The sequence below is a fragment of the Prionailurus bengalensis genome, chromosome C2, assembly GCF_016509475.1.
Source record: "Prionailurus bengalensis isolate Pbe53 chromosome C2, Fcat_Pben_1.1_paternal_pri, whole genome shotgun sequence".
NCBI lineage: Eukaryota > Metazoa > Chordata > Mammalia > Carnivora > Felidae > Prionailurus > Prionailurus bengalensis.
The window spans coordinates 114,487,987-114,512,124 of NC_057350.1; the positions used below are offsets into that span (position 1 = coordinate 114,487,987).

The 24,138-nt window shown below is 37.0% G+C and overlaps 1 protein-coding gene across 1 annotated transcript; it reads right to left on the bottom strand.

The window, feature by feature from the left end:
* Positions 1-256: 256 nt before the first annotated feature.
* Positions 257-23,376, bottom strand: SELENOT (selenoprotein T). Its single transcript, XM_043595133.1, has 6 exons — positions 23,035-23,376; positions 6,272-6,382; positions 5,572-5,698; positions 3,465-3,552; positions 1,528-1,681; positions 257-1,005 (listed from the first exon to the last, which is right to left on the bottom strand). Exons 1-5 carry the CDS (start codon positions 23,169-23,171, stop codon positions 1,557-1,559), a joined length of 588 nt encoding a protein of 195 aa, XP_043451068.1. The 5' UTR covers positions 23,172-23,376; the 3' UTR covers positions 257-1,005; positions 1,528-1,556.
* Positions 23,377-24,138: the final 762 nt, after the last annotated feature.

Sequence of the window (24,138 nt, forward strand, 5' to 3'; positions counted from 1 at the left end):
CAATTTTGTTCCTTAAATATAATAAAATTCTGATATATGATGGTAAACAAGTTAAATTATTAGGCAAGTAGTCTCCATTCACCTAAAATTAATGTTGTAAAGAGGTTCAACTGAACTTTGAAATGAGTGAGTTTCAGTTATCCTAAAAATGGTAAATGACTTATTACTGTGTGTGAATCTAAAGTGTGTTCCTTATGAAATAACAAAAATTGAGGAAGACAATTTTAAATATAAGGTTAATAGGTACGCTGGGCAATAAATTCAAACTTTTTATTTAACTTACATCCGCTTAGTTTTTTATTGAGTTAGGTATAAAGGCCCAGTTAATCAACTCATTAGATTGGTCAAGGCAAGACACTTGAACTACATAACAGTATTTAAAAAGCAGTTGGTCTTTTAGTAATTCTCTGGTAATCACACACGCACACACGCACATACACACACAAATTGGTAGAGTACTCTAGATATAGGATTTCCCCCCATTATCTCATATAATGCACTGTTCACAATCTGCAGTGTTTTGAAAACTATATAAATTGGACATGACCAAATTAAAGATGCCTGATAAACTCTTATAAAGTTTTTGGGAACTTCAGCTGTATTCCCAAAAAGATCAATTTTAAACTATAAAAAAGGAAAATTCATATAAAATCACAACAGATTTAACAGACATCTTTGAAAAAAAGTCAAATTGTAACTCAATTTTCTACTTTTCCGAGTATGACTAAGGAAAAAAAAGGTACAAGTAGTAATGTCTACATTTTTTAAAAACTATTAACTGAGTGAATTTGGGGAAGAAAAAAAAGCTATACAGTATTATTGCACTCCACGAATGTGCAGAATTCCAAAATGTGCCAGCACTGAAAAACTGTCTTGCATTGAGGTTTTCCAAGAGGTACAACGAGCCTGCCAAGAAAGCATCTGGTCTGTACTAACAGCTTGCTGTCTTCAGTACAGGCCTTCATAATGTCAGTCACGCTGCTCTTGCAAAAAATCCCTTAATGTCTGAAAGACATAGACAAAAAAGAGTATTTTATTTCAAACTTCACTCTTATAAAATCAACTTATTAATAATAAGAGAACAGAGAACAACTCTGCTAAGCAAAAGTTAACTAATATTCACCTCTCTGTGTTCACACACATTTGCTTATAACTTTTCTATCTTGACCATGTTAAAAGAATCTGCACACTCTTAGCAACTAGTTAGTTGCAGGTAAAGGGAAGATATGTATATAAATATTCTAGCGTAATATACCAATTCTGACCATTAGTAGGAGTTCAGAGTCCAAAAAATGACGTTACAGGCCCAGCTTTTAAGCCTTGAAGATAAAATTATTAGCACAACCTTACCTTGTTTTGGCAGGTCCAAAATGCTCTTGATCACTTAATTTTAATAAAGAAAACATCCATCTATTAAATCTTAAGTTGGGAACTCAAGTGATAATAGACACTAGAATATCTAGTACCTTGCTGATTTGTGATGAGAATGATACCTATAAATAGTTATTGTATTTTTAAACTACTTACAAAAGAGTTTTCAGTGCTGATAGGTGGGGCTATGATCGGTGATGTGGGATTGAATCCATATGCACATTGAGCTTCATTTCATTGTCAAGAATTTGAACAAGCTGTTGCATGGATGGGAGGTGACCAGATTCCAGCTTGGACCACACAGGCACATCTATAAAAATAAACAGTACCACCCCCTAAAATTAAAGATGAGTCTATAATAAGTGTTCATTCTACAAATATTTATTGTCTATATATACAGCTGAGGATACAGAAGTGAACCACAGAATTACACTTCTGTAATTACACCATTGTATAGTTTACATTCCAGTAGGGGAAATACAGAAAGTACTATACAAAATAGCTACAAATCACAACTGTGTATTAAGAATTAAAAGCAGAAGATGCTGAGGGACACAGGGGAGGCTACGAAGGAGCCTTTGCAATTATTATTAAAAGTGAGAGGTATTATTAAAATTGAAAGGTATCATTAAAAGTAAGAGCTGAAATACAGGAGAAGAGTGGTGGTACAAGAGAGGCTGGATAGGTGAATGGGGACTAGATCAGAGTCAACAAACTATAAAGAGCCAGGAAGCAAGCATTTTCGGCTTGCAAAGACATATAGTCTATCACAGCTACTCAACTCTAATTGTAGTCTGAAAGAAGCAACAGGCAAAACAAGGGCATGGTTGTGTTCCAATAGAATCTTATTTAAAAAGCAGGCAGCAGGACAGAGAGTGCACATGGCCATGATTTGCTAATCCCTAGTCTACATCATGCAGGACCTTTTGGCTATGTTAAATGTTCTGGTCTTTATCTTGAGGACAAAGTAAAGCCACTTAATGAATTTGAGGCAGTAAAGCAATGAGACGAAAATGATGTGCATTAAAAAAAAAGAAAAAAAATCACCCCACTGTTTGGAACAGGTATCAGCAGATTTTTTTGTAAGAAGCCAGATAATAAATGTTTTAGGCTTTACAGATCAAGAGGCAAAATCCAAGAAATCACAAAGGTAACCAGAGAACTAAATTTCCACAAATTTTTTGATGGAACTCAAAACTTTAGGTAATAAACACTAAATTTTGAATTTCATTTAATTTCCTTGTGCCCTAAAATATTCTTTTGATGTTTTGGAACCACTAAAAAAGTGTAAAAACTACTGTTAGCTCATAGGTCATATATGACAACCTCTGGTTTAGAGAATGTACTAGAGGGTAACAAAATAATTATGGCGTGGACTAGAGTGGTGGTAATAAAGATAAAGAGAAGTAGATTTTTGAGAAATGTAGATGGCAGAATTAAGAATCAGACTTAGTAATCCATTAGATATGGAGAGTAAGGGAGAAACTGAGGTTATCCTAGGATTCTGACATGGGTAACTGGGTAGAATGATAATGGTGCCATTATAAATAAACAAGAAATGCCATGGAAGGAGCAAATTGGAGTACACAAGAATTGCAGGAAGCAGAGGCAATCAATAGATTGGGAGTAGTAGTTTAAGATTCCCAAGTATAGCACCTAGAAGAAAGATCTAGAACTCTGTTGAGTACATTCACGAGTCATCATATGGATATAATTCTCAAGCCAGGGGAGATGAGGACCATAGAAAGTGATAATTTTGCATATTATGGAAAACAGAAAAGCCTAAAGGTCATTATAAATCATTTAAAATGTGTTACAAAATTCGGGGCGCCTGAGTGGCTCAGTCGGTTAAGCGTCCGACTTTGGCTCAGGTCATGATCTCACAATTCGTGAGTTCAAGACCTGCATTGGGCTCTGGGCTGACAGCTCAGAGCCTGGAGCCCACTTCAGATTCTGTGTCTCCCTCTGTCTGCCCCTCCGCTGCTTGCACTCTGTCTCTCGCATTGTCTCAAAAATAAATAAACATTAAAAAAAAATAATAAAAATAATAAAAAATAAAATGTGTTACAAAATGCAAATTATTCAGAACCCACCATTCAAAGTTATCTCAAATGCACCTGTTGACATACACTGGTTCTCAATCATGTTGCTCAAGAAGAAAACCATCATACATGCATAGACCTAAAAGAAAATATAATTAAGTACAACAGGCAAAGTTATTTTAAAGACAAAACAATATTACAACTGAAGACACAGTAATCTTTTAAATATACAGACTCATTTTTATTTGGTAATGATTGTTTTTAAATCTACTTTAAAAGTTTCTATACAGACTATTATTGCTCTTCTATATGTTCAGATAACATATACAGAATAAGAAAAACGCATTCATTCACAGCCGTATACACACTGAAGAATATATATTCATAATGCAGAGACAGAATTTCTCGAGATCTCATAATAGCCTTAATAAGTTAAACAAACGAATACCAGCATAAGAAGGGTTTATTTCACCATTTTTATAATGTAAGGTATGAATTCACAAGAGACTAGTGATGCAATAAAGAGCAACTCCACGTATTCAATACAACCTGTCCACGTTCCAAACAAATCATTTTGAGTCAAATAAAAAAACTGGTAAGAGAAAGCACTTGCATATTGAATTACATTCACTTCCCTTTTGAATGCGTACCTATACCCTTTCCAAAGAGAAGTTCCTTGGTGGACAGAAAAGTTTTAATAAAATCACCTGACTAAAAAGTAGGATGTAGTGACAATATCAATTCACAGCAAGTTGTTTCAAAAAAAGTTAATAAAAATGCTCATAGCAAAAGAGAAAGAGCTCTCCTCCCAGTCCCACTTGAACTAGGTAGGCTTTAATTTCTTAAAGGTTACTCTCGCATTTGGAAATGTCTATTTTCATGCAAACAATACACAAGGAAGTTGCATGAAAACTACAGCTTGCAACTATATTCCTCTTCCATAGATCAATAATGTTATACGTCTTCAGAAGTAAAATGCACTAAAGATGGAATCAATAGAATTAATAAATGTAACACAAAACGTCATGAGTACTTAACTTCTAATTCTTAATCTTATGCATAGCAATCTTACTAATAACAGGGTAGAGACACAGTTCAGTGAGAGGTAGCACCTGATGATGTTTATTTTAAGAAGCCTTGCCTGTTACTGGAAATAAGTTTTTTCCTAAGGAAAAACAAAAAAAAAAGCATAGCTATGTAGGAGTCCACTAAAAGTAGTTTCAGCCTAGAACTAAAGAACAAGACCAGAAACCAGAATACTTCTCAGAAGGAAACCTAAGAAGCAATCTCATCCAAGAGAGAAATAAAACTGTATTTCTCATAGCAGAAAGACCCTCCAGAAAAAGATGATTTTAAGTGAAACAAATGAAAGATATCTAAAAAGAATGTATGCTACAGCAAGACCCTACAAAGGAGAAGAGACAGCACAAGATTTGTATGTCTATTTATACTGATTGAACAGAAGAGTCAAAGGACAAGTAATAAAAACAGAAAATTTTAATAAGAACAAATCAGCAGAAATCCCATTTTTAATGTGAATAAACCCATTAATACCCATATTGTTTGGTATAAAAGCCTTGCATTCTATGTATATTATGTTTTTTGTATATGATTTGACCTAATCTATATAATCAATATCAGGTATTAAATTATTTTGTGCCCAGGTTCTACTAAAGTCACACCTCACTATCCTTCAAATAGTAAAAAGATGTGGCGCCTGGGTAGCTCAGCCTGTTAGGCGTCCGACTCTCAATTTCAGCTGAGGTCATGATCTCACAGTTCTTGAGTTAGAACCCTGTGTGGGGCTCTGTGCTGACAGTGCGGAGCCTGCTTGGGATTTTCTCTGTCCTTCTCTTTGTCCCTGACCCTTCCCCTCTCCCGCCATCAAAATAAATAAACTTAAAAAAAAAAATAGTAAAAAGATAAGAGCTAATCATTCTTAATACATAAACATAAAAACGAAGGCCAAGAAAAGAAAAACAAATACAAACAAAAAACTAAGTCCAAAAACGGTTGTCTTGCCCAAAGATTAAAAAATGATTGAAGCTGAAATAATACACGTGGACAGGTGAATCAGCAACAAGTACACAACAATCCAGTAAAATATTTCCATTGACAACCTAAAAACCTACAGCTACCAAACTATTAAGTTACATACCTTATTTTCTTGGCCCCACTGCCAGATGCTAGGAGCTTGCATGCCAAAGAAAGCAAAAGGATCCTTGCCAACAATTATTAAGCCTATTAATACTAGTTTGAAGACTGACAGGAAAGATGCTATGTGTCTATCAAAAGAAAAAAATATATATAAATTCATCAGAAGCCACAATTTCTCACCTAATTCAAAAACTTCCTAACTCAAGTATATGTATACAGACATTTTCTAGACACCAAATCTGGAACTTACTAATTACAACTAGTGAAAAAGATAGTAACTAAAGTTCATTGTGGAGTTTTAAAACAAAACTAAATATCCTTTAAATGAATAAAAAATTAACTTGTAAAATTATACAGCATTAGCCTTTAAAAATCCTATTAACAGCACGGAATTTTACACCATTGACTTTGTATAAAAATTTGGGTGTTCTTCATTTATTTCCAAAATAAAAATTATATAAGAAAACACATCTTTAAAAGATTGCCACCTCTGAAAAAATCCTCCTCTTTTCCTTCTTTCAGTAAAATTCTAAATTTGGATCAAATAAACTTGCTATTTGTAAAAGAGTTTCTCTGTACATTATAACCAACTAAGAAGTTATAATAACCAATTAATTGAACCAATTCACAGAAGTTTATTCACCAAAGTGAAAAAAAAATTCATTAAAAAAATTACTTTTAAGTTACTGAAATTTACTTACCTATATATGGGTTGAGGGAGGTAATTTTCTCCTTCAATGCGGATGTCTGGGTACCGCTGGCTTATAACCCGCATGTACTCCTCAAACACCCGCCTATAACCTCAGGAAACACTGTAGAAAAATAAAAGTGCTTCCATTAAGTGCTTCAGAATATGCCTACACTTATTTTGCATTTAGACAAAGTCTAAAAATTGCCAGGATTAAAAGTGTTTCTAATGAACAGTGACAAAGTAATAATGATTGATGTTGGAGGATGGCAACATGGAGGTTTTTTCACAAATTTCACATATTTAAGTTACCTTCCCCCATGTATATCCATCTATTAGAACATTAAACATTACAGACTTGGGTTACTGTTGGGCAGCAGCAAGTATCTATTCACATATGTTAGCATATTTTGAGCTCTCAAATCACCTTGCTTTTTGGGGAGCTATCATTAAGTATAAACACTGAAATGAAAACAACTCTTACACATCTAAAATAGAGACTTGCAAAACTGGGACACAGAAAGCTTACAAAATACCAAGGCATGAGACGTGAAACTTTGGCTCTTATTCCTACTCTGCCCCTAACTGGGCAAACATGCCTGCTCAATCACAATAAAAGTAACTTAAAGAACTTTTAAATCCCTTCTTACTCTACAGTTGTTTCTACTTTACAAAGAAAAACAAAGATTGGGAAGATAATTTTCAACAATATGACAGCAATCCATATCATTACTCTAGCAATTAAGTCAACAGCATCCAATATCACCATTAAAATTTCTGAACACTAAACTGTGGATATATGACAGGCTTCCCCAGCAAAAAAAGGGAAAAAGGCCACCAGAGTGCATCTACAGGCAAAAGGAAAACTTTATGACATTGATGAAAAAAATTAAAGACACAACAAAAGACATCTCATTTTCAGGGTTCAAAATTCATATTGTTGGGGCGCCTGGGTAGCTCAGTCGGTTAAGCGTCCGACTTCGGCTCAGGTCATGATCTCGCAGTCCGTGAGTTCGAGCCCCGCGTCGGGCTCTGTGCTGACAGCTCAGAGCCTGGAGCCTGTTTCAGATTCTGTGTCTCCCTCTCTCTGACCCTCCCCCGTTCATGTTGTCTCTCTCTGTCTCAAAAATAAACGTTAAAAAAAAATTAAAAAAAAATTCATATTGTTAAAGTGTCCATATACCAAAAGCAATCTACAGATCCAATACAACTGTATAAAAATTCCAGAAATAGAACAATCCTAAAATTTGTATGGAATCACAAAAAAAAAAAAAAAAAAAAGGCAAAAAACCAGAATAGCCAAAGCAATCTTGAGAAGAAAGAACAAAGCTGGAGGCACCATGTTTCCTTATTTCAAACTGTATTACAAAGCTATAGTAATCAACTATGTATAGTAGTAGCACAAAAACAGACACATAGATCAATGGGACAAAATCTAGAGCCCGGAAATAAACCCACACAAAAATGGTCAATTAATTTACAATAAAGGAGCCAACACTGAAAAAAGGGTAGTCTCTTCAACAAATGGTATTAGGAAAACTGTCAGCAACATGAAAAGAATGAAACCACTATCTTCCATCATACATGAAAATCAACTCAAAATGGATTAAGGACTTGAACATAAGACCTGAAACCACAGACCTCCTAGAAGAAAACATAGTTGGTAAGCACCTTGATATTGGTCTTGGCAATGATTTTCTGGATTTGACCCTAAAAGCTAAGGTATAAAAAGCAAAAAATAAGTAAGTGGGGGCCTATATCAAACTAAAAAGCTTCTGCACAGCAAAGGAAACTATCAACAAAATGAATAAGCAACCTACAGAACGGGAGAAAATATTTGCAAATCGGGTATCTGAAAAAGGAGGTTAATATCCAAAATATATAAGGAACTCATACAACTCAATAGCCAAAAGTCAATAATCTGATTAAAAATGGGGAACCAAAGACAACATAAAAATGGCCAACAGAGGGGCACCTGAGTAGCTCAGTCAGTTAAGTGTTGGACTCTTGATTTCGGCTCAGGTCATCTCACAGTTTGTGAGATCGAGCCCCATGAAAGGGCTTGGTATTCTCCCTCTCCTCTCTCTGCCCCTCCCGCACTCAAGTGCACCTTCTCTCTCTAAAAATAAAAAAATAAAAACACATTTTTTTTTAATGGCCAACAGATAAATTAAAAAGTGCTCCACATCACTAATCAACAGGGAAATGCAAATGAAAACCATAAGGAGATATAACCCCACACTTGTTAGGATGCCTATTATCAAAAAGACAAAAGATAGTAAGTGTTGGCAAGGAGGTGGACAAAAGGGAATCCTTGTGCACCGTTGATGGGAATGTAAATGGTGCTGCCACTATGGAAAACAGTATGGAAGTTCTTCAAAAAATTAAACACAGAACTACCATATGGCCTAGCAATTCCACTTCTAGGCATATATCCAAAGGTACTACTATCTTTAAGAGGTATCTGCACCCCCATGTTCATTTTAGCATTACTTACAATAGTCAAGACATGGGGGCGCCTGGGTGGCTCAGTCAGTTAAAACACCCGACTCTTGATTTCAGCCTGGGTCACGATCTCACAGTTCATGAGTGAGATTGAGCCCCACGCCAGACTCTGTGCTGACAGTGCAGAGCCTGCTTGGAATTTTCTCTCTCTCTCTCTCTCTCTGTCTCTCTCTCTCTCTCTCTCTCACACACACACACACACACACACACACAAAATAAATAAACTTAAAAAAAAATAGTCAAGACACGAAAACAACTTAAGTGTCCATGGACAGATGAATGGATAAGAAAATGTGGTATAAATACACAGGGGAATACTATTCAGAAAAAAAAAAAAAAAAAACTTCTACCATTCGCAACAACATGGATGAAACTTGAGGGCATTATGCTAAGTGAAGTAAGTCAGAAAGAGAAACACAAATTGTATAATCTCATTTTTGCACGGAATCTAAAAAAGCCAAGCTCAGAGACATGGAGGCTGGTGGTTGCCAGGGGCTGTGGAATAGGCAAAATGGGGAGATGTTGGTCGGAGGATACAAACTTCCAGTCGCAAAACAAATAAATTCTAGGGATCTAATTTACAGCAACGTGACTATAGTTAACAAGACTGTATTGTATACTTGTAAGCTGCTAAGGGAATAAATATATGTTCTCACCTAATAAAGGTAATTATATGAAGTGATGGATGTGTTAACTAACCTTATTGTAGTAATCATTTCACAATATACATGTATATGAAATTATCACCTTAATTATACATAATTTCTATTTGTCAATCATAGTTCAATAAAGCTGAGAGAAAAACAGGAGGCGGTACCGCCAAATCAACAGAAGAGCTTACAAACTCAGGTAGGATTGTTAAGCATTTAGGTACATTAAATTCTAAGTTAAGGAACACACAAATATAAAGCAGTGAAAGTACAGAGGAAGCAGAATCAGTAATTAAGTGACAGTAAAGTAAAATGTAAGGTGCCAGCTTTGTCAATCACACTGTTATCAAGGAAAAACATACCAACCACCACCACAGGCATCAGGATGATATGTGACAGGGCATAACAGTCCAAACACTAGATCTCAATTTAAGAAAACTCATTTTTCAGGAAAAACAAACAAACAGAAATTCACCTGTTTGCTTTACAATTAATACTTCCTCTACCTTCAGAATAAAAATTTCACAAGAAATTAAGTCCCTAAAAAGTATGAAATTTTTGCAAAGGGAGACAAATTTCCACAGCTAGAGTTCAAAGAACTTAGTAAACATACTTTATGTTTACTAAACAATTACCTTATCTAATATTTTATTATTACTGTTGTTAAATTCACCAAATAGTAGTATTTTGTCACAACTGCTTTCTCTACAAGAAATTTTTAATGGTGCTTTTGTTTTGAGAATATTACAAAAATAATCTAGCTCACCTATATGCCTAACTACCTTGAAACCAAGATATGCCCCCTGATGTCAATGGCTCTCAAGTTTGCATCAGTATTTACAATGGAGTTAATTATCTAAAATGATATTCTCTTAACTTTTAATGAAATATTTTGAGAGCTAGAGACAAAGTTAATTGAGTTCAAACTTCTTTTTTAATAGACAAAGGGGAAAAGAGGAAGCTCAGAGAGATGAAGTGACTTTTCCACAGTTATACATCCATATACTTATTAATTCACTCACTCAAATACTTATTGAATGCCTACTACAAGTCACGCACTATATTAGGCACTGGGTATGTAGTGATGAGGGACACAGATACGGTCCCTGCTCTTAGTCAGGGCTGAGAGACTAGAACACAGACTTTGTGATTTAAGATCCTAGCCCCTTCCTCTAGACCCCAATAGAACATTTAGGTGATGCAAGAGCTATCTTTCCCTAAGTCCAGGAAATAATTCCCTTTGGTGACAATGCCACTAGCAAATACCCATAGAGTCGAACTCCTGGTGACAGAGATCTCTGAGGTTCTTCCATGAGGAAGACCTATAGATTCTCCCTCTGGGAGAGCTAAAAACCTGTGGGCCCCAAGAAGTCCCTCGTGTTTGCTCTGGAGTTCCAATCCTTTGCCAAGGGAAGCCCAAAGAGGCCTAGCTAGAGAGGTATATTTACATGCAGGCAACACCTCTGGTCAGATTCCTCCTAGTCACCTACTTTTCTGGCTACTGTGCTCAGAAGCCTAATTCTATCCTTGGTTCCTCCAGTCTCAAGTCTTCGGCATAGTCTCAGACCTCCAGATCAAAATCCAGATAGAATCAGCTCATATTCTTGAAACCCAAAACAGACTTTAAAATTGTACCTTTCTTCAAATTTCCAGTTATAAAATCCTGAAGTCATGAGGATGTAATGTACAGCATAGTGACTATAGTTAGTATTAGTGTACGGAATATTTGAAAGTAGCCAGGAGAGAGGATCGTATAAGTTGTCATCACAAGAAAAAAAATTATAACTACATATGGTGACTGCTTTAACTAGACTTACTGCGGTAATCATTCTGCAATACATACAAATAAGGAATCTTTATGTTGAACAACTGAAACTAACACATTATGTCAATTATACCTCAACAACAAAAAAACCTGTACCTATTTTATTTCTGAAAAATGAAGTTTACAAAATTGACACAACATATTTTTTAGATGAGTTTCCTTACGTCTAAGTAAACTTTCCTCCCTATATTTGTGTCCAGAATTGTGAAGAAAAACTAAAGAAACTTTTCCCTGTATAACTGTTTCCCCCCAAAGAATTTTTGTTTTGAAATAGCTATCTCCACTGCTGACAGATGTTTTCCAAAACAAAATATAACTAGTGTTTATCGAGGTGGGCAAAATGTTAAATTAAAGGCACACATGGTAAGGAGCCAGTTCTCATTCCACTTCTACTACCACACCCAGCTCTCTCAACTTATTCCATTCTTTCTGCATCCATGAGTAAGACTCTGACTTTCAGTAAACCTCTAATACATAAATATGTGAACATGCTAAATATATGCTGCCGCCGATGTCTCTTCCTCCTGCCCCAGGACCAAAAGTCCCTAAGAAGTAGACTTAAACTTTGAAATCTTAACGTTAATTCCTAATCACTTTGCAAATCTCTAGTAATCACTATACAGAGTCGACTTGTGCAATTGCCTAATTTAAAATACGTTTTCACGGTACTTTTCTAAAAGAAAAAACTTGCATACAAATGAGATGATCTACATGTAATGGACAGAAAGGATATTTAGGAAATAAAGGAAAATGCCTTGTCTGTGCTACTTCAAATAGATTCTGTGCTTTACTAAGTCTATCATGTTTACAGTGTCCTGACTCATGATGGCAACCACCCCAATTTTCCCCTTTCTGTATTATGTCTGCCCCTAACTGTAGTCAAATGCTTGCTTATATCAAACTTGAGTCCATCACTTGATTTCAGCTCAGGTCATGATCCCATGGTTTGTGGGTTTGAGCCCTGTGTCGGGCTCTGCACTGACAGCATGGAGCCTGCTTGGGATTCTTGTTCTCTCCTTCTCTCTCTGCCCCTTTCCAGCTTGCTTGTGCACACACTCTCTCTCAAAATTAAATGAACTTTAAAAAATATTTTAAAAATGAAACAGGGCAAAATCTCAGATATTTATGAAATAAATACTGAGGATTTCTTTCTATTTTTAGCATCTCTTGAATAAACCTTCCCCTTTTATTTACAATAATCTCCTCGGGACACCTGGGTGGCTCAGTCGGGTTGGGGGTCTGACTTGGGCTCAGGTCATGATCTCATGGCTTGTGAGTTCGAACCCGCATTGGGCTCTGTGCTGACAGCTCAGAGCCTGGAACCTGCTTTGGATTCTGTGTCTCCCTTGCTCTCTGCTCCTCCCCCACTTATGCTCTGTTTCTCTCTCAAAAATAAATAAACATTAAATTAAAAAAAATAATAACCTCCTCTCCAACAGTCTTCTCACCCATACATAGGACTGGATCCTGTTTACATAATGAAACCAACGCCTGCCATTGTTGACAGTCCAGAAAAATGCAAACCTGTCAGAGGAAGGCTTGAATTCCCTGACTAAAAACAAAGAAATGGGATTTAAAAAGTGACTATCTCCCCAAAGGTGAACATTTAACACATTTAATCTTTCCAAAGGACTGATAAGTCAGTCTTCAGAGAACCAGAGAAAAATAAAGTACCTTTTCTTGAGAAAAAAGGACACGTGAGCCAGGGAAGATTGAATGACATCTCAGACTTTCCAGTTTTCTATTCTAGCCTGTCTTGAGGCCCTGCTGCATCCTTGCCTTTAGGTTCACGGACTATTCTTCTAACAATTTTAAAATGCATTTTCAAACATATTGTTCAAACCAGTTCAAAAAGGTTTCTGCTACTTGCATCCCAAGAATTTCAACTAAATTTCTCCCAGAGTGCACCAATAAAATCAGGAAGATATTTTGTAAATACTGTGCTCTCTGATTTGTCTATAGCATTGCTCAGTCCAACAGCTCACTGATGATTGAAAGCTGTGTCTTTACATGTATGTAATCTTTATTTCTCCTTGTTCTATTTAGTAGATGAAGTGCTATAATATAAACACGTGTCTGGTGCATCACCTGCTCTAAGTGCTTTAAGGAATGAAATCTGCAAGGTGTTCTAGGAACTACACAAGAAACAAGGTATTCAGGGAGTGAAAAACAGACTAAAGTCATAAATGTTTTTAAAAAATTGCAAACAGGAGTGCTTATACACTCTGAAGACCAAAATGTGGCCCAGAACTTGTTCAGTTTTTTAAGATGAGGCAGAAGCGGCACCAAAGAAGTATCAGATTAAGGATCAGTATTGTACGAAATCAAGTGATTTCCCTTCCGGCTACCTTACTCTTAGAACACTACAGTGGCCACCACAGTAAAAACGCACACACAAAATATGACTAACGTGACTTCTAAGATTCCTGGCTTCTTTACTGAGTTTATTCCAAAGATTTGACAAACCTAAAATGTGATTAATTATCTTTTTCTGTTCTCTTCCTTCTTTTGTTTTATTCTTGAGGTCATTAGCTTCTAGTTTCTTTATACCACTGACGTAACATTTCAGGAATTCTGCTGCTGCAGACTATTCCACCAAGAATTTATAAACTGCTTAGTTCCTCAGCTCTTCCTGGGGAAGGAATTTTCTGTTTACTCTGGAAAACACTTTTTATAAACTGATTTATACAGTATGTAGTCACTCAATAAAAAGCACTCAATAAATAAATAGAAATTCTTTGTCGCATCTTAAAATACTTTATATATATCAAACTTTTATTCTTTTCAATACATTTTTTAATTAGAGATATGATTCACATGCCACAAAATACATTCTCAGTTTATTTTTTATCAGTTGTCAGAGAAACTGGCAAAAAAAATATATCGTGTTCTGTGCTAGTTCAATGGCCAAACTAAAGAAGTCTCTGGGCTGCTTTATTGCTTTCCTATTTGACCTGTGCATTAACCTGCTGGTTGTAGACTGATTTCACATCACAGTAGAATAAACTCAATAAAAAAGCCAGGAATCATAGAAAGAAAACCACCAACAGGACAATAAGTTGTAATAATCAAAAAGGGTGTGTTGGATATCAGAGCAGCAGAAAGAAGACTTGCAGTAGTATAATGAATTCTGGAAGTTTGGCCCCACCAGTAGAGGCATAGAGGCCAGACCAAGAACATTACTGATAAGGGTACGTTCAAAACTGAAGTTTTACATGTATTACATTCTATGCCCAACAGCTACCAAGCTGGAACAGAGGCTAACCAGGTAAAAACCTACTAGAAATGAACACTATTAGGTGATATCAATCTACATTCCAGTTAGGAATATAAAGGCAGGGAGGGGGGAGAGGGGCAGTCAGGTTATCTCAGGGCCAACCACAGTGGACTGACTATAAAAGGTTGTACTCACTTTTTCAATAAATATTAACTGAAGACACACAATAAGAGATAGAACCCAAGGCAGACAAAAATTATGCCTTTTTTGGCTGGCAACATTCTAATAAAGAAGAAAAAGTGAACTCGTTAATAGTCTACTGGAGAAGATACACTTCAACAACTGGTAATATCTGAAGCTGTTTCTCTTTTGAGAAACAGGGAGGACAAACAGAAAAAACAAAACAAAACAAAAACACCTAAGGGACTACGAGAAAAGTGTCATAAAACAAAAAAGCAGAAATAGCAAATAGAAAAGATTCAAAATAAGAGCCTATATCCAAAAATATTCTTCTGCAAGAAGCAGAAGGATGAGAAGAGGTAAGGAAGCACTATAAGAAATCCCAAAACCAAAAAGCAGAATTAAATATTTTGAGGCCCTAAAATATATATATATATATATATATATATATATATATATATATAATGGGTAGAAAACTGAATAAGTGATAGAAGATAAATAATCAACAAAAATTACAGAAGATCTGAATATTATCATTAACAGATTTCACAGCTACATCAGGTTTCATTTTCAATAGTAAAAAAATCCCCGATAGCCCAAAGAACATTTGCAACCAATGACCATGTTAGGTCACAAAGAATGCCTAGGAAGTAGAAATAGCAAATGTCATATTCTCTGATTAAAGTGCGATAAACTAGGGGCACCTGAGTAGTTCAGTCGGGTCAACATCCAACTTCGGCTCAGGTCATGATCTCACCGTTCGTATCCAGCTCTGCTGACAGCTCAGAGCCTGGAGCTGTTTAGGATTCTGTGTCTCCCTCTCTCTCTGCCCCTCCCCTGCTCACACTGTGTCTTTCTCTCTCTCTCTCAAAAATAAATAAACATTAAAAAAAATTAAAGTGCAATAAGCTAGAAATTTTAAAAAACCCAATCTACTTGCTGGAATGGGGGGATTGCGGGGTGGCTTAAATGGGTGACAGGCATTAAGGAGGGCACTTTTCAGGAGGAGCACTGGGTGTCATCTGTAAGAGATGAATCACTGGGTTCTACTCCTGAAGCCAAAACTACACTGTATGTTAACTAAATTGAATTAAAAAAAAAAAAAAATCCAACCTACTACTTCAAGCTCTTCTAGCAGGAATATTAGCTAGTTTAACTATGTCAAAATGTAAATGTGATACCCTTTAACATAATCATAATACTTTATTTCTGTGGATTTAGTTTATAGAAATTATTGGACCAGTACACAACATATTCAAGGATATTCATCTTAGCAAAGTAATTTTGTGAAAAACTGGGATCAACCTATGTGTTAACCAATAAGGCACTAGTTAGATAATTTAAAGAACACTCATCTTATGTAATACTGTGCCTGCTGATGCATCTCCCTATTTACTGACAGCAAATGATAAGTGATGAAGGAGAAGGCAAATTAAAAAAAAAAAAAAGCCTATGACTATGAACTCATTTTTTGTAGAATTACATAATACAGTATTGTGTGCAGAGTCGTCTTGAGTCTCTTCAAATATTAATAGAGAGCTACAAGTATTTTTTGCTTTCTTATATGTACTTCTGAGGGGAGAGCAAATTATGTGATCCCAAAATATGCCACTTTGGCATGTGGCTTATTTTGAGCTGAAGGTAATCTACACCAGGCAGACTCAAAACAAAACAAAACAAAAAACAAACAAAAAAACCCCCAACTTACTGCTCCCTTAACTACCTGAAAGAATTTAGATAAGGTGCCTGAACCAGACAGAAAGCTGTTATCAGAGGTAACTTTTTATCTGTGGCAAGGCAAACATCTAATTACCAAACATCTGCTCTTCTTATTGTCCTGTGTCTCTCCCCGCCTTTGAAGCCCCAGGCTTAGCTGAGGATACTGTATAAGCCTCAATTGCCCCACTTGTTCTTGCATCTCATATTTTTTATGGGGCTCTCATAAGCATGTAATTAAATGTTTTTCTCCTGTTCATCTTTTAAGTCATTTTGATGAAGAGACCAGCCAAAAGAACCTAGAAGGGTAGAGGAAGAATTCTTCCTCCCCTACACTTATTATTTTTACAAGAAACATGTATTATGTTTATAGCCAGAAAGTTAATTTCATTTTGTAAAAGATCAAAGTCTTCAAGTTTTCAAAGATTTACTTACCAAAGTTCTCATCACAATAAAAGACGATGAAAATAATATATTACAATAATAAAACTTGATAAATGGTAGCATTTACACTGTACTAAGACTTTTTAATTGATTATCTGCCTCCTTTATTTCCTGTCCCCTCTCCCCGCTTTGTGCTGACTCAGGCTCCATTTACATATGACCTTCCTTACTTCTATAAAGCTCTTTCTCTACATCTCCTGGTGGTTTCCCCATACCCCTCTAGATTTCATATCCTCCTCTCAAAGCCTTCCAACTCTCCTTGAATAGATAATCCTTCTTTCCACTAGGTTTTTAAAGCCCTCTATTATGACCTCTTTTAGAACACTGAACAGAAAGCTCTACTGTAATACTGTTTAACATGTCTGTCTCTCCCACCAGACTATAGGTTTTCAAACATTATTGTAAAAAACTAATTCTTATCTCCCTAAATACTGGACAAAAGGGGAAAACAGTGGCATGAAAAAAAGGGGCATAAAAAACAAGGAGCTGATTATGAGCAGTTCTTGCAAAACCCACATGGCAAGATTTCTTCCTCACCAATCCCAGGCGGCACCCCCATCAAGGTAAGTCATGTGAAAACAGGATTTGATTTCCCTTTTTGGAAAGCAGAAAAGGTGACAATCAGATGAACCAGGAAGTTCCAACTACACTCTTCAGTGACAAAGGCAGAAATGAAACACGTATGTATGCTTTCATTTTTTGCCATGAAGCTTCCTAACATATAAAACAGAGTAACAGAATTTTAAACGTTACTTGGCATGCAACCAATAACTTCATGTTAGAGATGAAAAAATTGAGAGCTAAAGAGATTCAGTAATTTCCAGAAAGTCATTCAGAAGAGGCAGATCAACTTAGAACCTGGGCCTCCAAAGCATCAGTCCAATAAATGCAGTTTCCCAGTAACTATACTATTCAAAATTTATAAGGTTAACTTGGTGTTTCCAAATGACACATTCAATTTGATTTCCACCACTTACCTTAATGGCAAATGGTAAGGAAACAATGTTTCCATTTTCTTTAAGAGGAGATAAAACCTTTAAAACCACTCATATTTTACCTACTTCTAAAAGCTTTGGACTGAAGTACTTTGTTCATTATTATGATTATTATTTTAAACAGGCTCCACATCCAATGTGGAGTTTGAACTCACCACCCTGAGATCAAGAGTCACATGCTCTACTGACTGAGCCAGCCAAGTGCCCCTTTCTTTGCTCATTAAGTAGAGACAACTATTATGTGTACATTATTCATTTAGATACTGCAGTTGTTTGTTGTTTAAATAGTAAAACAAAAACAAAAACAAAATGGTGACTAAGTTCTACATAATTACGGAAAACTTTAAAAATCTATTATAGTGGTAGGTGTGGCAGCCAGCATTTCGTTTTTCTCTAATCACACTCCATTAGTTCTCTACTATCTGGATCAACTTACTCATTTATTTCATTGATTCCAAGAAGTACACTTCTCCTATTTAGCATCTTTTTAAAAATCAGGATTTATCTTATAGTCATTACTGTGTCCCAGTTTAAATGGCAGTATTTTTTTTTTCCTTCTGAGTGGTATATAAAATAATGTGTAACTTATAATCCATCACATCTTAGGTTTGGTGAAATACAGTAACTGGTATTTAAGTTTTTAGTTTCAGTTACTATGGCTATTTTGGGGAGATGAAATTTCTTTGTAGGATATTCCCATTATTGTATTTTAAAAATTCAGGGTTCCTCCCTTTCCTTCTCTCTCTCTCTCTCTCTCTCTCTCTCTCTCTCTCTCTCACACACACACACACACACACACACACCCATGAAATTGGTCTCCTTTAACATTCTAGTGAATGGCATAGTACCACGCCAGAACTCGGGAGCCATCTTTGACACCTCTCACTCCATGCATCCTCTCCTTCCCCCCAAATATGTAACTTATCATGAAAAACTGCATCTCGTAAAGATCTTAACCTGTCCCTTTACATTCTATTTCTACCACCACCATTGTATTCCAAGCTCCATCATCTCTCACCTGGGCAACTCCCAACAGTCCCCTTAAATGGTTTCCCCATACTTATTCTTTGTCCCCTATAATGTCTTTTCCACAATGATCCTGAGCTTTTCTTAACATGGCCTGCCAGACCTTCCTGGGTTTGTGCCACCTTCTTTTTGGTCTTTGAGGTCAGCAGCCTTGGCTTCAAGCAATTATGTTCTCTTTACTACAAAGCCAGTGAACCTGTTATTCCCATTGCTTGAAAGCTCTCTGGCAATAAATCTTACCCTTTAGATCTCAGTTCAAAGTAGGTTTCCTCATGAAAACCTTCCCTGATCCTCTGACTAGCTGTCTCACACAACTATTCCTTTATAGCAGTTAGCACAATTAGAATTTTATGTGTTGTCCATGGATTAATGACTGCCTTCCATTCTTGCCTAAGATGTCTATGAGAAAACCGAATTCCCAGCAACAAAGTGCCTGCACAGAGGAGGTGCTCAAATATTTGTTGAATATGCAAATATTAGGTCCATGGTAACTCACGATCTGTAGGACTCACAATTTCTCCGATTTCTTCAATTCAGCCTTTTACTAATCTTAGTAAGTATCAATATCCAAATCAGTCTTAGGGCTTTATTTTCTTGCCTCCATACCATGAAAGCAAAGGCTGAGTTGGTATAAATTTAAATACAAATCTGTTCTTGTAGTAGTTGTTTCATTTACCTCTAAAAAATACTTTGTGTTGGTTGTCCTAAAATTATAGCAGTGGATTCTTAAATTAACCAAAATTAGAAAATTCTGCTGCACTCTGCTTACATTTTGAAATCTCAGCTTTATTTAATCTACTATTCTTAGTGAATCAGTTGTCAAATACTCAGATAAGTATTAACTGTAAAGAGTTGTAGCCAGTAAGCTCTTTAAATTACAAGTGATTAAATGCTGTAGGTCTGACTACATGTTAAATCTCAAATATGAAAAAAATAAAGCATGCATATAAAAACATCATGCCAAACGGTACCTGTCAGAATACATTCACATACAGAATGCATTTATTCATAAAAGTCACAAGAAAGGAAAATGTTACAAGGGAACTTTAAGCTCTGATTAGAGAACTTTCTTTTTTTACGTTCAATGTTTAAACATCCAAATAAGCAAGTTAAGTTTTCTCCCAAAATAAGAAATGAGTTGTCATCAAACTTATCTAATTCTGTCACTCCGTCAATTAACATAAACTGAAGACTTATGTATATAAAGTAATACTGCGCATTTCTGGAAGTTTCATGAGGGATCACATCTATATTGTTCACCATGGTATCTTTAGCCCTGGTACAAACAAGTCTTGAATGAATATTTACTGAAAAAGTACATGAATGTAGAATAGTAAACTTTGTTTTAAGCTATTCCGCACACTGATCTCTCTCCCTTTAATTTCACTTATGTGTTGTGCTGTTTTGTTCTTTAGCAATTATAAAAGTGGTACAATTAACGGATGATATACTGAGCTACAGTTAAAGAGAGAGTACTCATGGGGCGCCTGGGTGGCGCAGTCGGTTGAGCGACCGACTTCAGCCAGGTCACGATCTCGCGGTCCGTGAATTCGAGCCCCGAGTCGGGCTCTGGGCTAATGGCTCAGAGCCTGGAGCCTGTTTCTGATTCTGTGTCTCCCTCTCTCTCTGCCCCTCCCCCGTTCATGCTCCGTCTCTCTCTGTCCCAAAAATAAATAAACGTTGAAAAAAAATTAAAAAAAAAAAGTTAAAAAAATAAAAAAAGAGAGAGTACTCATAATAAATATAAAGGAGGACAAAAGCAATTGAAAGTAAGGTAAAAATAGTTCTCTCCTTTGTTAATAGTGGTAATTAGTGAAAAATTGCCTTTTACAGCACTTAAATTTCAAGGAGAATTCAAAGAATTTTCACAGATTTAGCCTCAATCGTTTTAGCTTCCTCTCCTCTCCCAAAACTGCAAATGAATGTCCAAGAGATTCTGCCAAAACAAGAAACCCAATATTCAATTTACTATACACAGATTAACCTCTTGGGGAAAAAGTAACAAACAACAAGCTAATTTACCTGTATATGGAGGGCATACTAATAAAATTGTTTCCCATGTATGACTAAAACCAAACAAAACTGATTTCCATACATAACATGCTCTGGGTTACTGAAAAAGAAAACTCTTATTAGACTTTTGGGACAAGTTTGTACTTTAAAAGAAAGAAAAAGAATGAAAAAAATTATGCATCACAAATTCAAATGAAGTACCTAAAATTTTTAAAAAGTTGAGAGGAAGAACTGGATGCCCTTCCCAGAACATTTTGAAAACTTTGCTATGAACATCCTCAGTGGAAGGTGCACTTGTTAAATTATTGTGACAAAGGGGCGCGTGGGTGGCTCAGTCGGTTGGGCGTCCGACTTCAGCTCAGGTCACGATCTCACCGTTCGTGAGTTCGAGCCCCGCGTCGGGCTCTGTGCTGACAGCTCAGAGCCTGGAGCCTGGTTCACATTCTGTGTCTCCCTCTCTCTCTGCCCCTTCCTTGCTCATGCTGTGTCTCTCTCTGTCTCAAAAATAAATAAACATTAAAAAAAAAAATTTAAAATTATTATGACAAGTATCCCAACAGAAGCAATTGTAAAAGAAGAGTATTTTGGAAAAGTACAAGTGAAACCAAGAGATGCAAAAGTAGGAAAGAGAAAATTTACATAACTTGGAAACTGCACTCTTTTTTAAACTACTTACATCCAAAGTTTCACACTTAATCCTTAACAATAATTACAGATAGTAAAAATGACTGCCACTCTCTAATTTTTAAAAATTATGGAAAAAGTTGGAATGGTCAAGCCAAAACTTCCATTTACAGTTTTTACAGTACGTTACAGAAAATGATATATGCTGGCCACACGGTAAACAGTTCAAGGAGTTTGTTGTTGTTTTTAATCAAGAAACTGCTAGGTTTTTATAGTTTTCACTCCAAAATAAAGTCTCAACATCTCACTTTCGGACTCTATGGGTCACTTAAACTGAATTTTAAAATTTTAAGTATTTGCGTACTCTTTAAAGATTAAGCAAAAAAAACCAAAAAACAAAAAACAAACAAACAAAAAAACGGCTGGGTAAGCAGAAAATCTAAGCCTTTAATACACTTATATTAATAAAGTTTTAAAAAGCCAATTTTAACTGCATTATGGCCAACACCAACACTCCAAAGTACCATGACTCTGAAAATTTACTTACCTAACCATCCTATCCTGAAGAAAATACAATCTTTTGTGATACAGGATTCTAATTTCTACAATTTTACTATTTTAGTTTAGCCTTTCAGTCTCCCCCAACCCAGTTACCTTATTACATGCATTATTGCTCAAGTTCTAACTTAACTAGGTAACAACAAAATCACAGAAAGAACAACGTCGACAAATGCCAGGTTTTTTTTTTCTGGTTCAGGGTTTTGTTTTTGCTTTCGTTTGTTTTTTTTTTTGTTTTGTTTTGTTTTTCTATTTATCTGAATGCATAAGATAGAAACGTAGAAAGACATGCTCCAGGGAGGGGGGTGTAGAGGAATGGGGGAGAAAGATAAGAGTTGTTTGGGAGTGACCGTTGTCAGAAGAGCAACGTGCTCCTTTTCAAAGACCTTTTGGAAATTGCAAACTGAGAAATCGGCCTCCCAGGACCTCTCCTCGTCCTCCGGCTGTCAGAATCCCCACTCCCTCACTCAACAATCGACCGGGGAAGGTCCAGCAGAAAAGGCGTCTATCCCTCGTGGGTCTCCTCCAACGACCCGAATTAACCTTCGCCCAGCGGCGCAGCGACGGCGCCCGGCAGAACCCCGAGAAAGGGGAGAGGAAAAGGGAACCGGGTGGCAAACGCTGGAGCTCCTCCACCGACGCTGCGCCAACTCGTGCCCACCTCCGCAAGCAGCCAGGGTGGCCATGGCGTGACGCCGCCAACCGGTCCTCCGTACTGACAACTGTCCCCACCTCTTCGCCTTTCAGTATTTAACCTTCCCTTGCCCTCCTTCCCCACTCCCACCATTCTAGGAGGCAAAAAAGAACTGAGCGAAGTGAGCGGTTATACTTGGAGAAAAGAAGGGCAGCCTGACAGTCCCAGGAAGGCCCTCTGAGAAGGCAAGCTGCGGAAGGCTGCTGGCGCCGTTCTTCCGGGCCAAGGGGGAGGTTCAGCCCGCTAGGCCGCAGAGCCGGGGCCTCGCCTGGCGACAGAGGCCGAGCAGAGGCGCGGCGGCACTGCCGGGGCCCGGCGCACATACTCACCAAATCTGGAACTTGAGCAGCGGCCCCGTGGCGTACTGCATCTTTAATCTTTTGCTAGGCACGCCGCCCAGGTTGGCCGAGGCATCGCTCCGGATCACCGCCGACGCCGCCACCAGGAGAACTAGCAGAAACCTCATCTTAATCGAGCCAGCCACTTCGGCCGCCCTCAAACTGAGACTGCAGCCAGCCCAAGGCCGAGCGGGAGCCGCGAGCAGCTCCCCACCGCGCAGGCGCGATCCGCCAAGGTCGGGGAGGGAAGCAGAAATGCGCCTGCGCAGCGCGGCGCCAACTCACGCTCTGGGAGGCATCGCTGACCTGTTTCACTGTCATGACCCACCATCTTGGATGTGTGCTGAGACTCGGGGATGGAGTTCGATGAGTAGGGAGGGAACGAAGTAGCTGATGGGATGATGTCAAAGGGGCCTGTTAATCATAGCTCCCTGCACGTGTGGGTTCTACATACAATTTCACTTAATTCAGACATTAATCTGCCTGAGACTCTTAGGAGCACCTATTTAGCAGCCTCAATTCTGGTGTGGAGGATAAAAGAGAAAGCCCGAGCTTTCTGAACAGTTAATGCTTCACCCTTGGGGTGCCATGCCATGGCTTTTTCTTTGATCTTACAATATTGCACACTCCTAAAAAAAAAAATTTTTTTTTAAGACTTTTGTAAAATTTCCATCATGTAGAGGAGTAGAATAATTACCTTACTCATTAACAACCTTTAACAACTGGTGACATTTTGACAGTCTCGATTGTCTATAGCTCTAACCTCTTCTTCCCCCAGGGATGCAAATATCAGACATAGTATTTATTTCATTTGTAGGTATTTAAGCATGTATCTCTAGGAAAAAAACAACAACAACTAGTCTTTGGGGGAAAAAAGAAAAACACTGACCACAATAACGTTATTTAACCTAAAAAAAAAAAAAAAGCAATTCCTTAATACCAAATATCCAGTGTTCAAATTTCTTCTGTCTTAATAGATATTAATTTTCCTAAAATCAGGACCAAAATATAATCCATTGCCATTGGCTGATACATTTTTTAGTTTCTGTCAGACGTTTAAAACCAAAAATATACCAGGAATTGAGAAGTTCCATT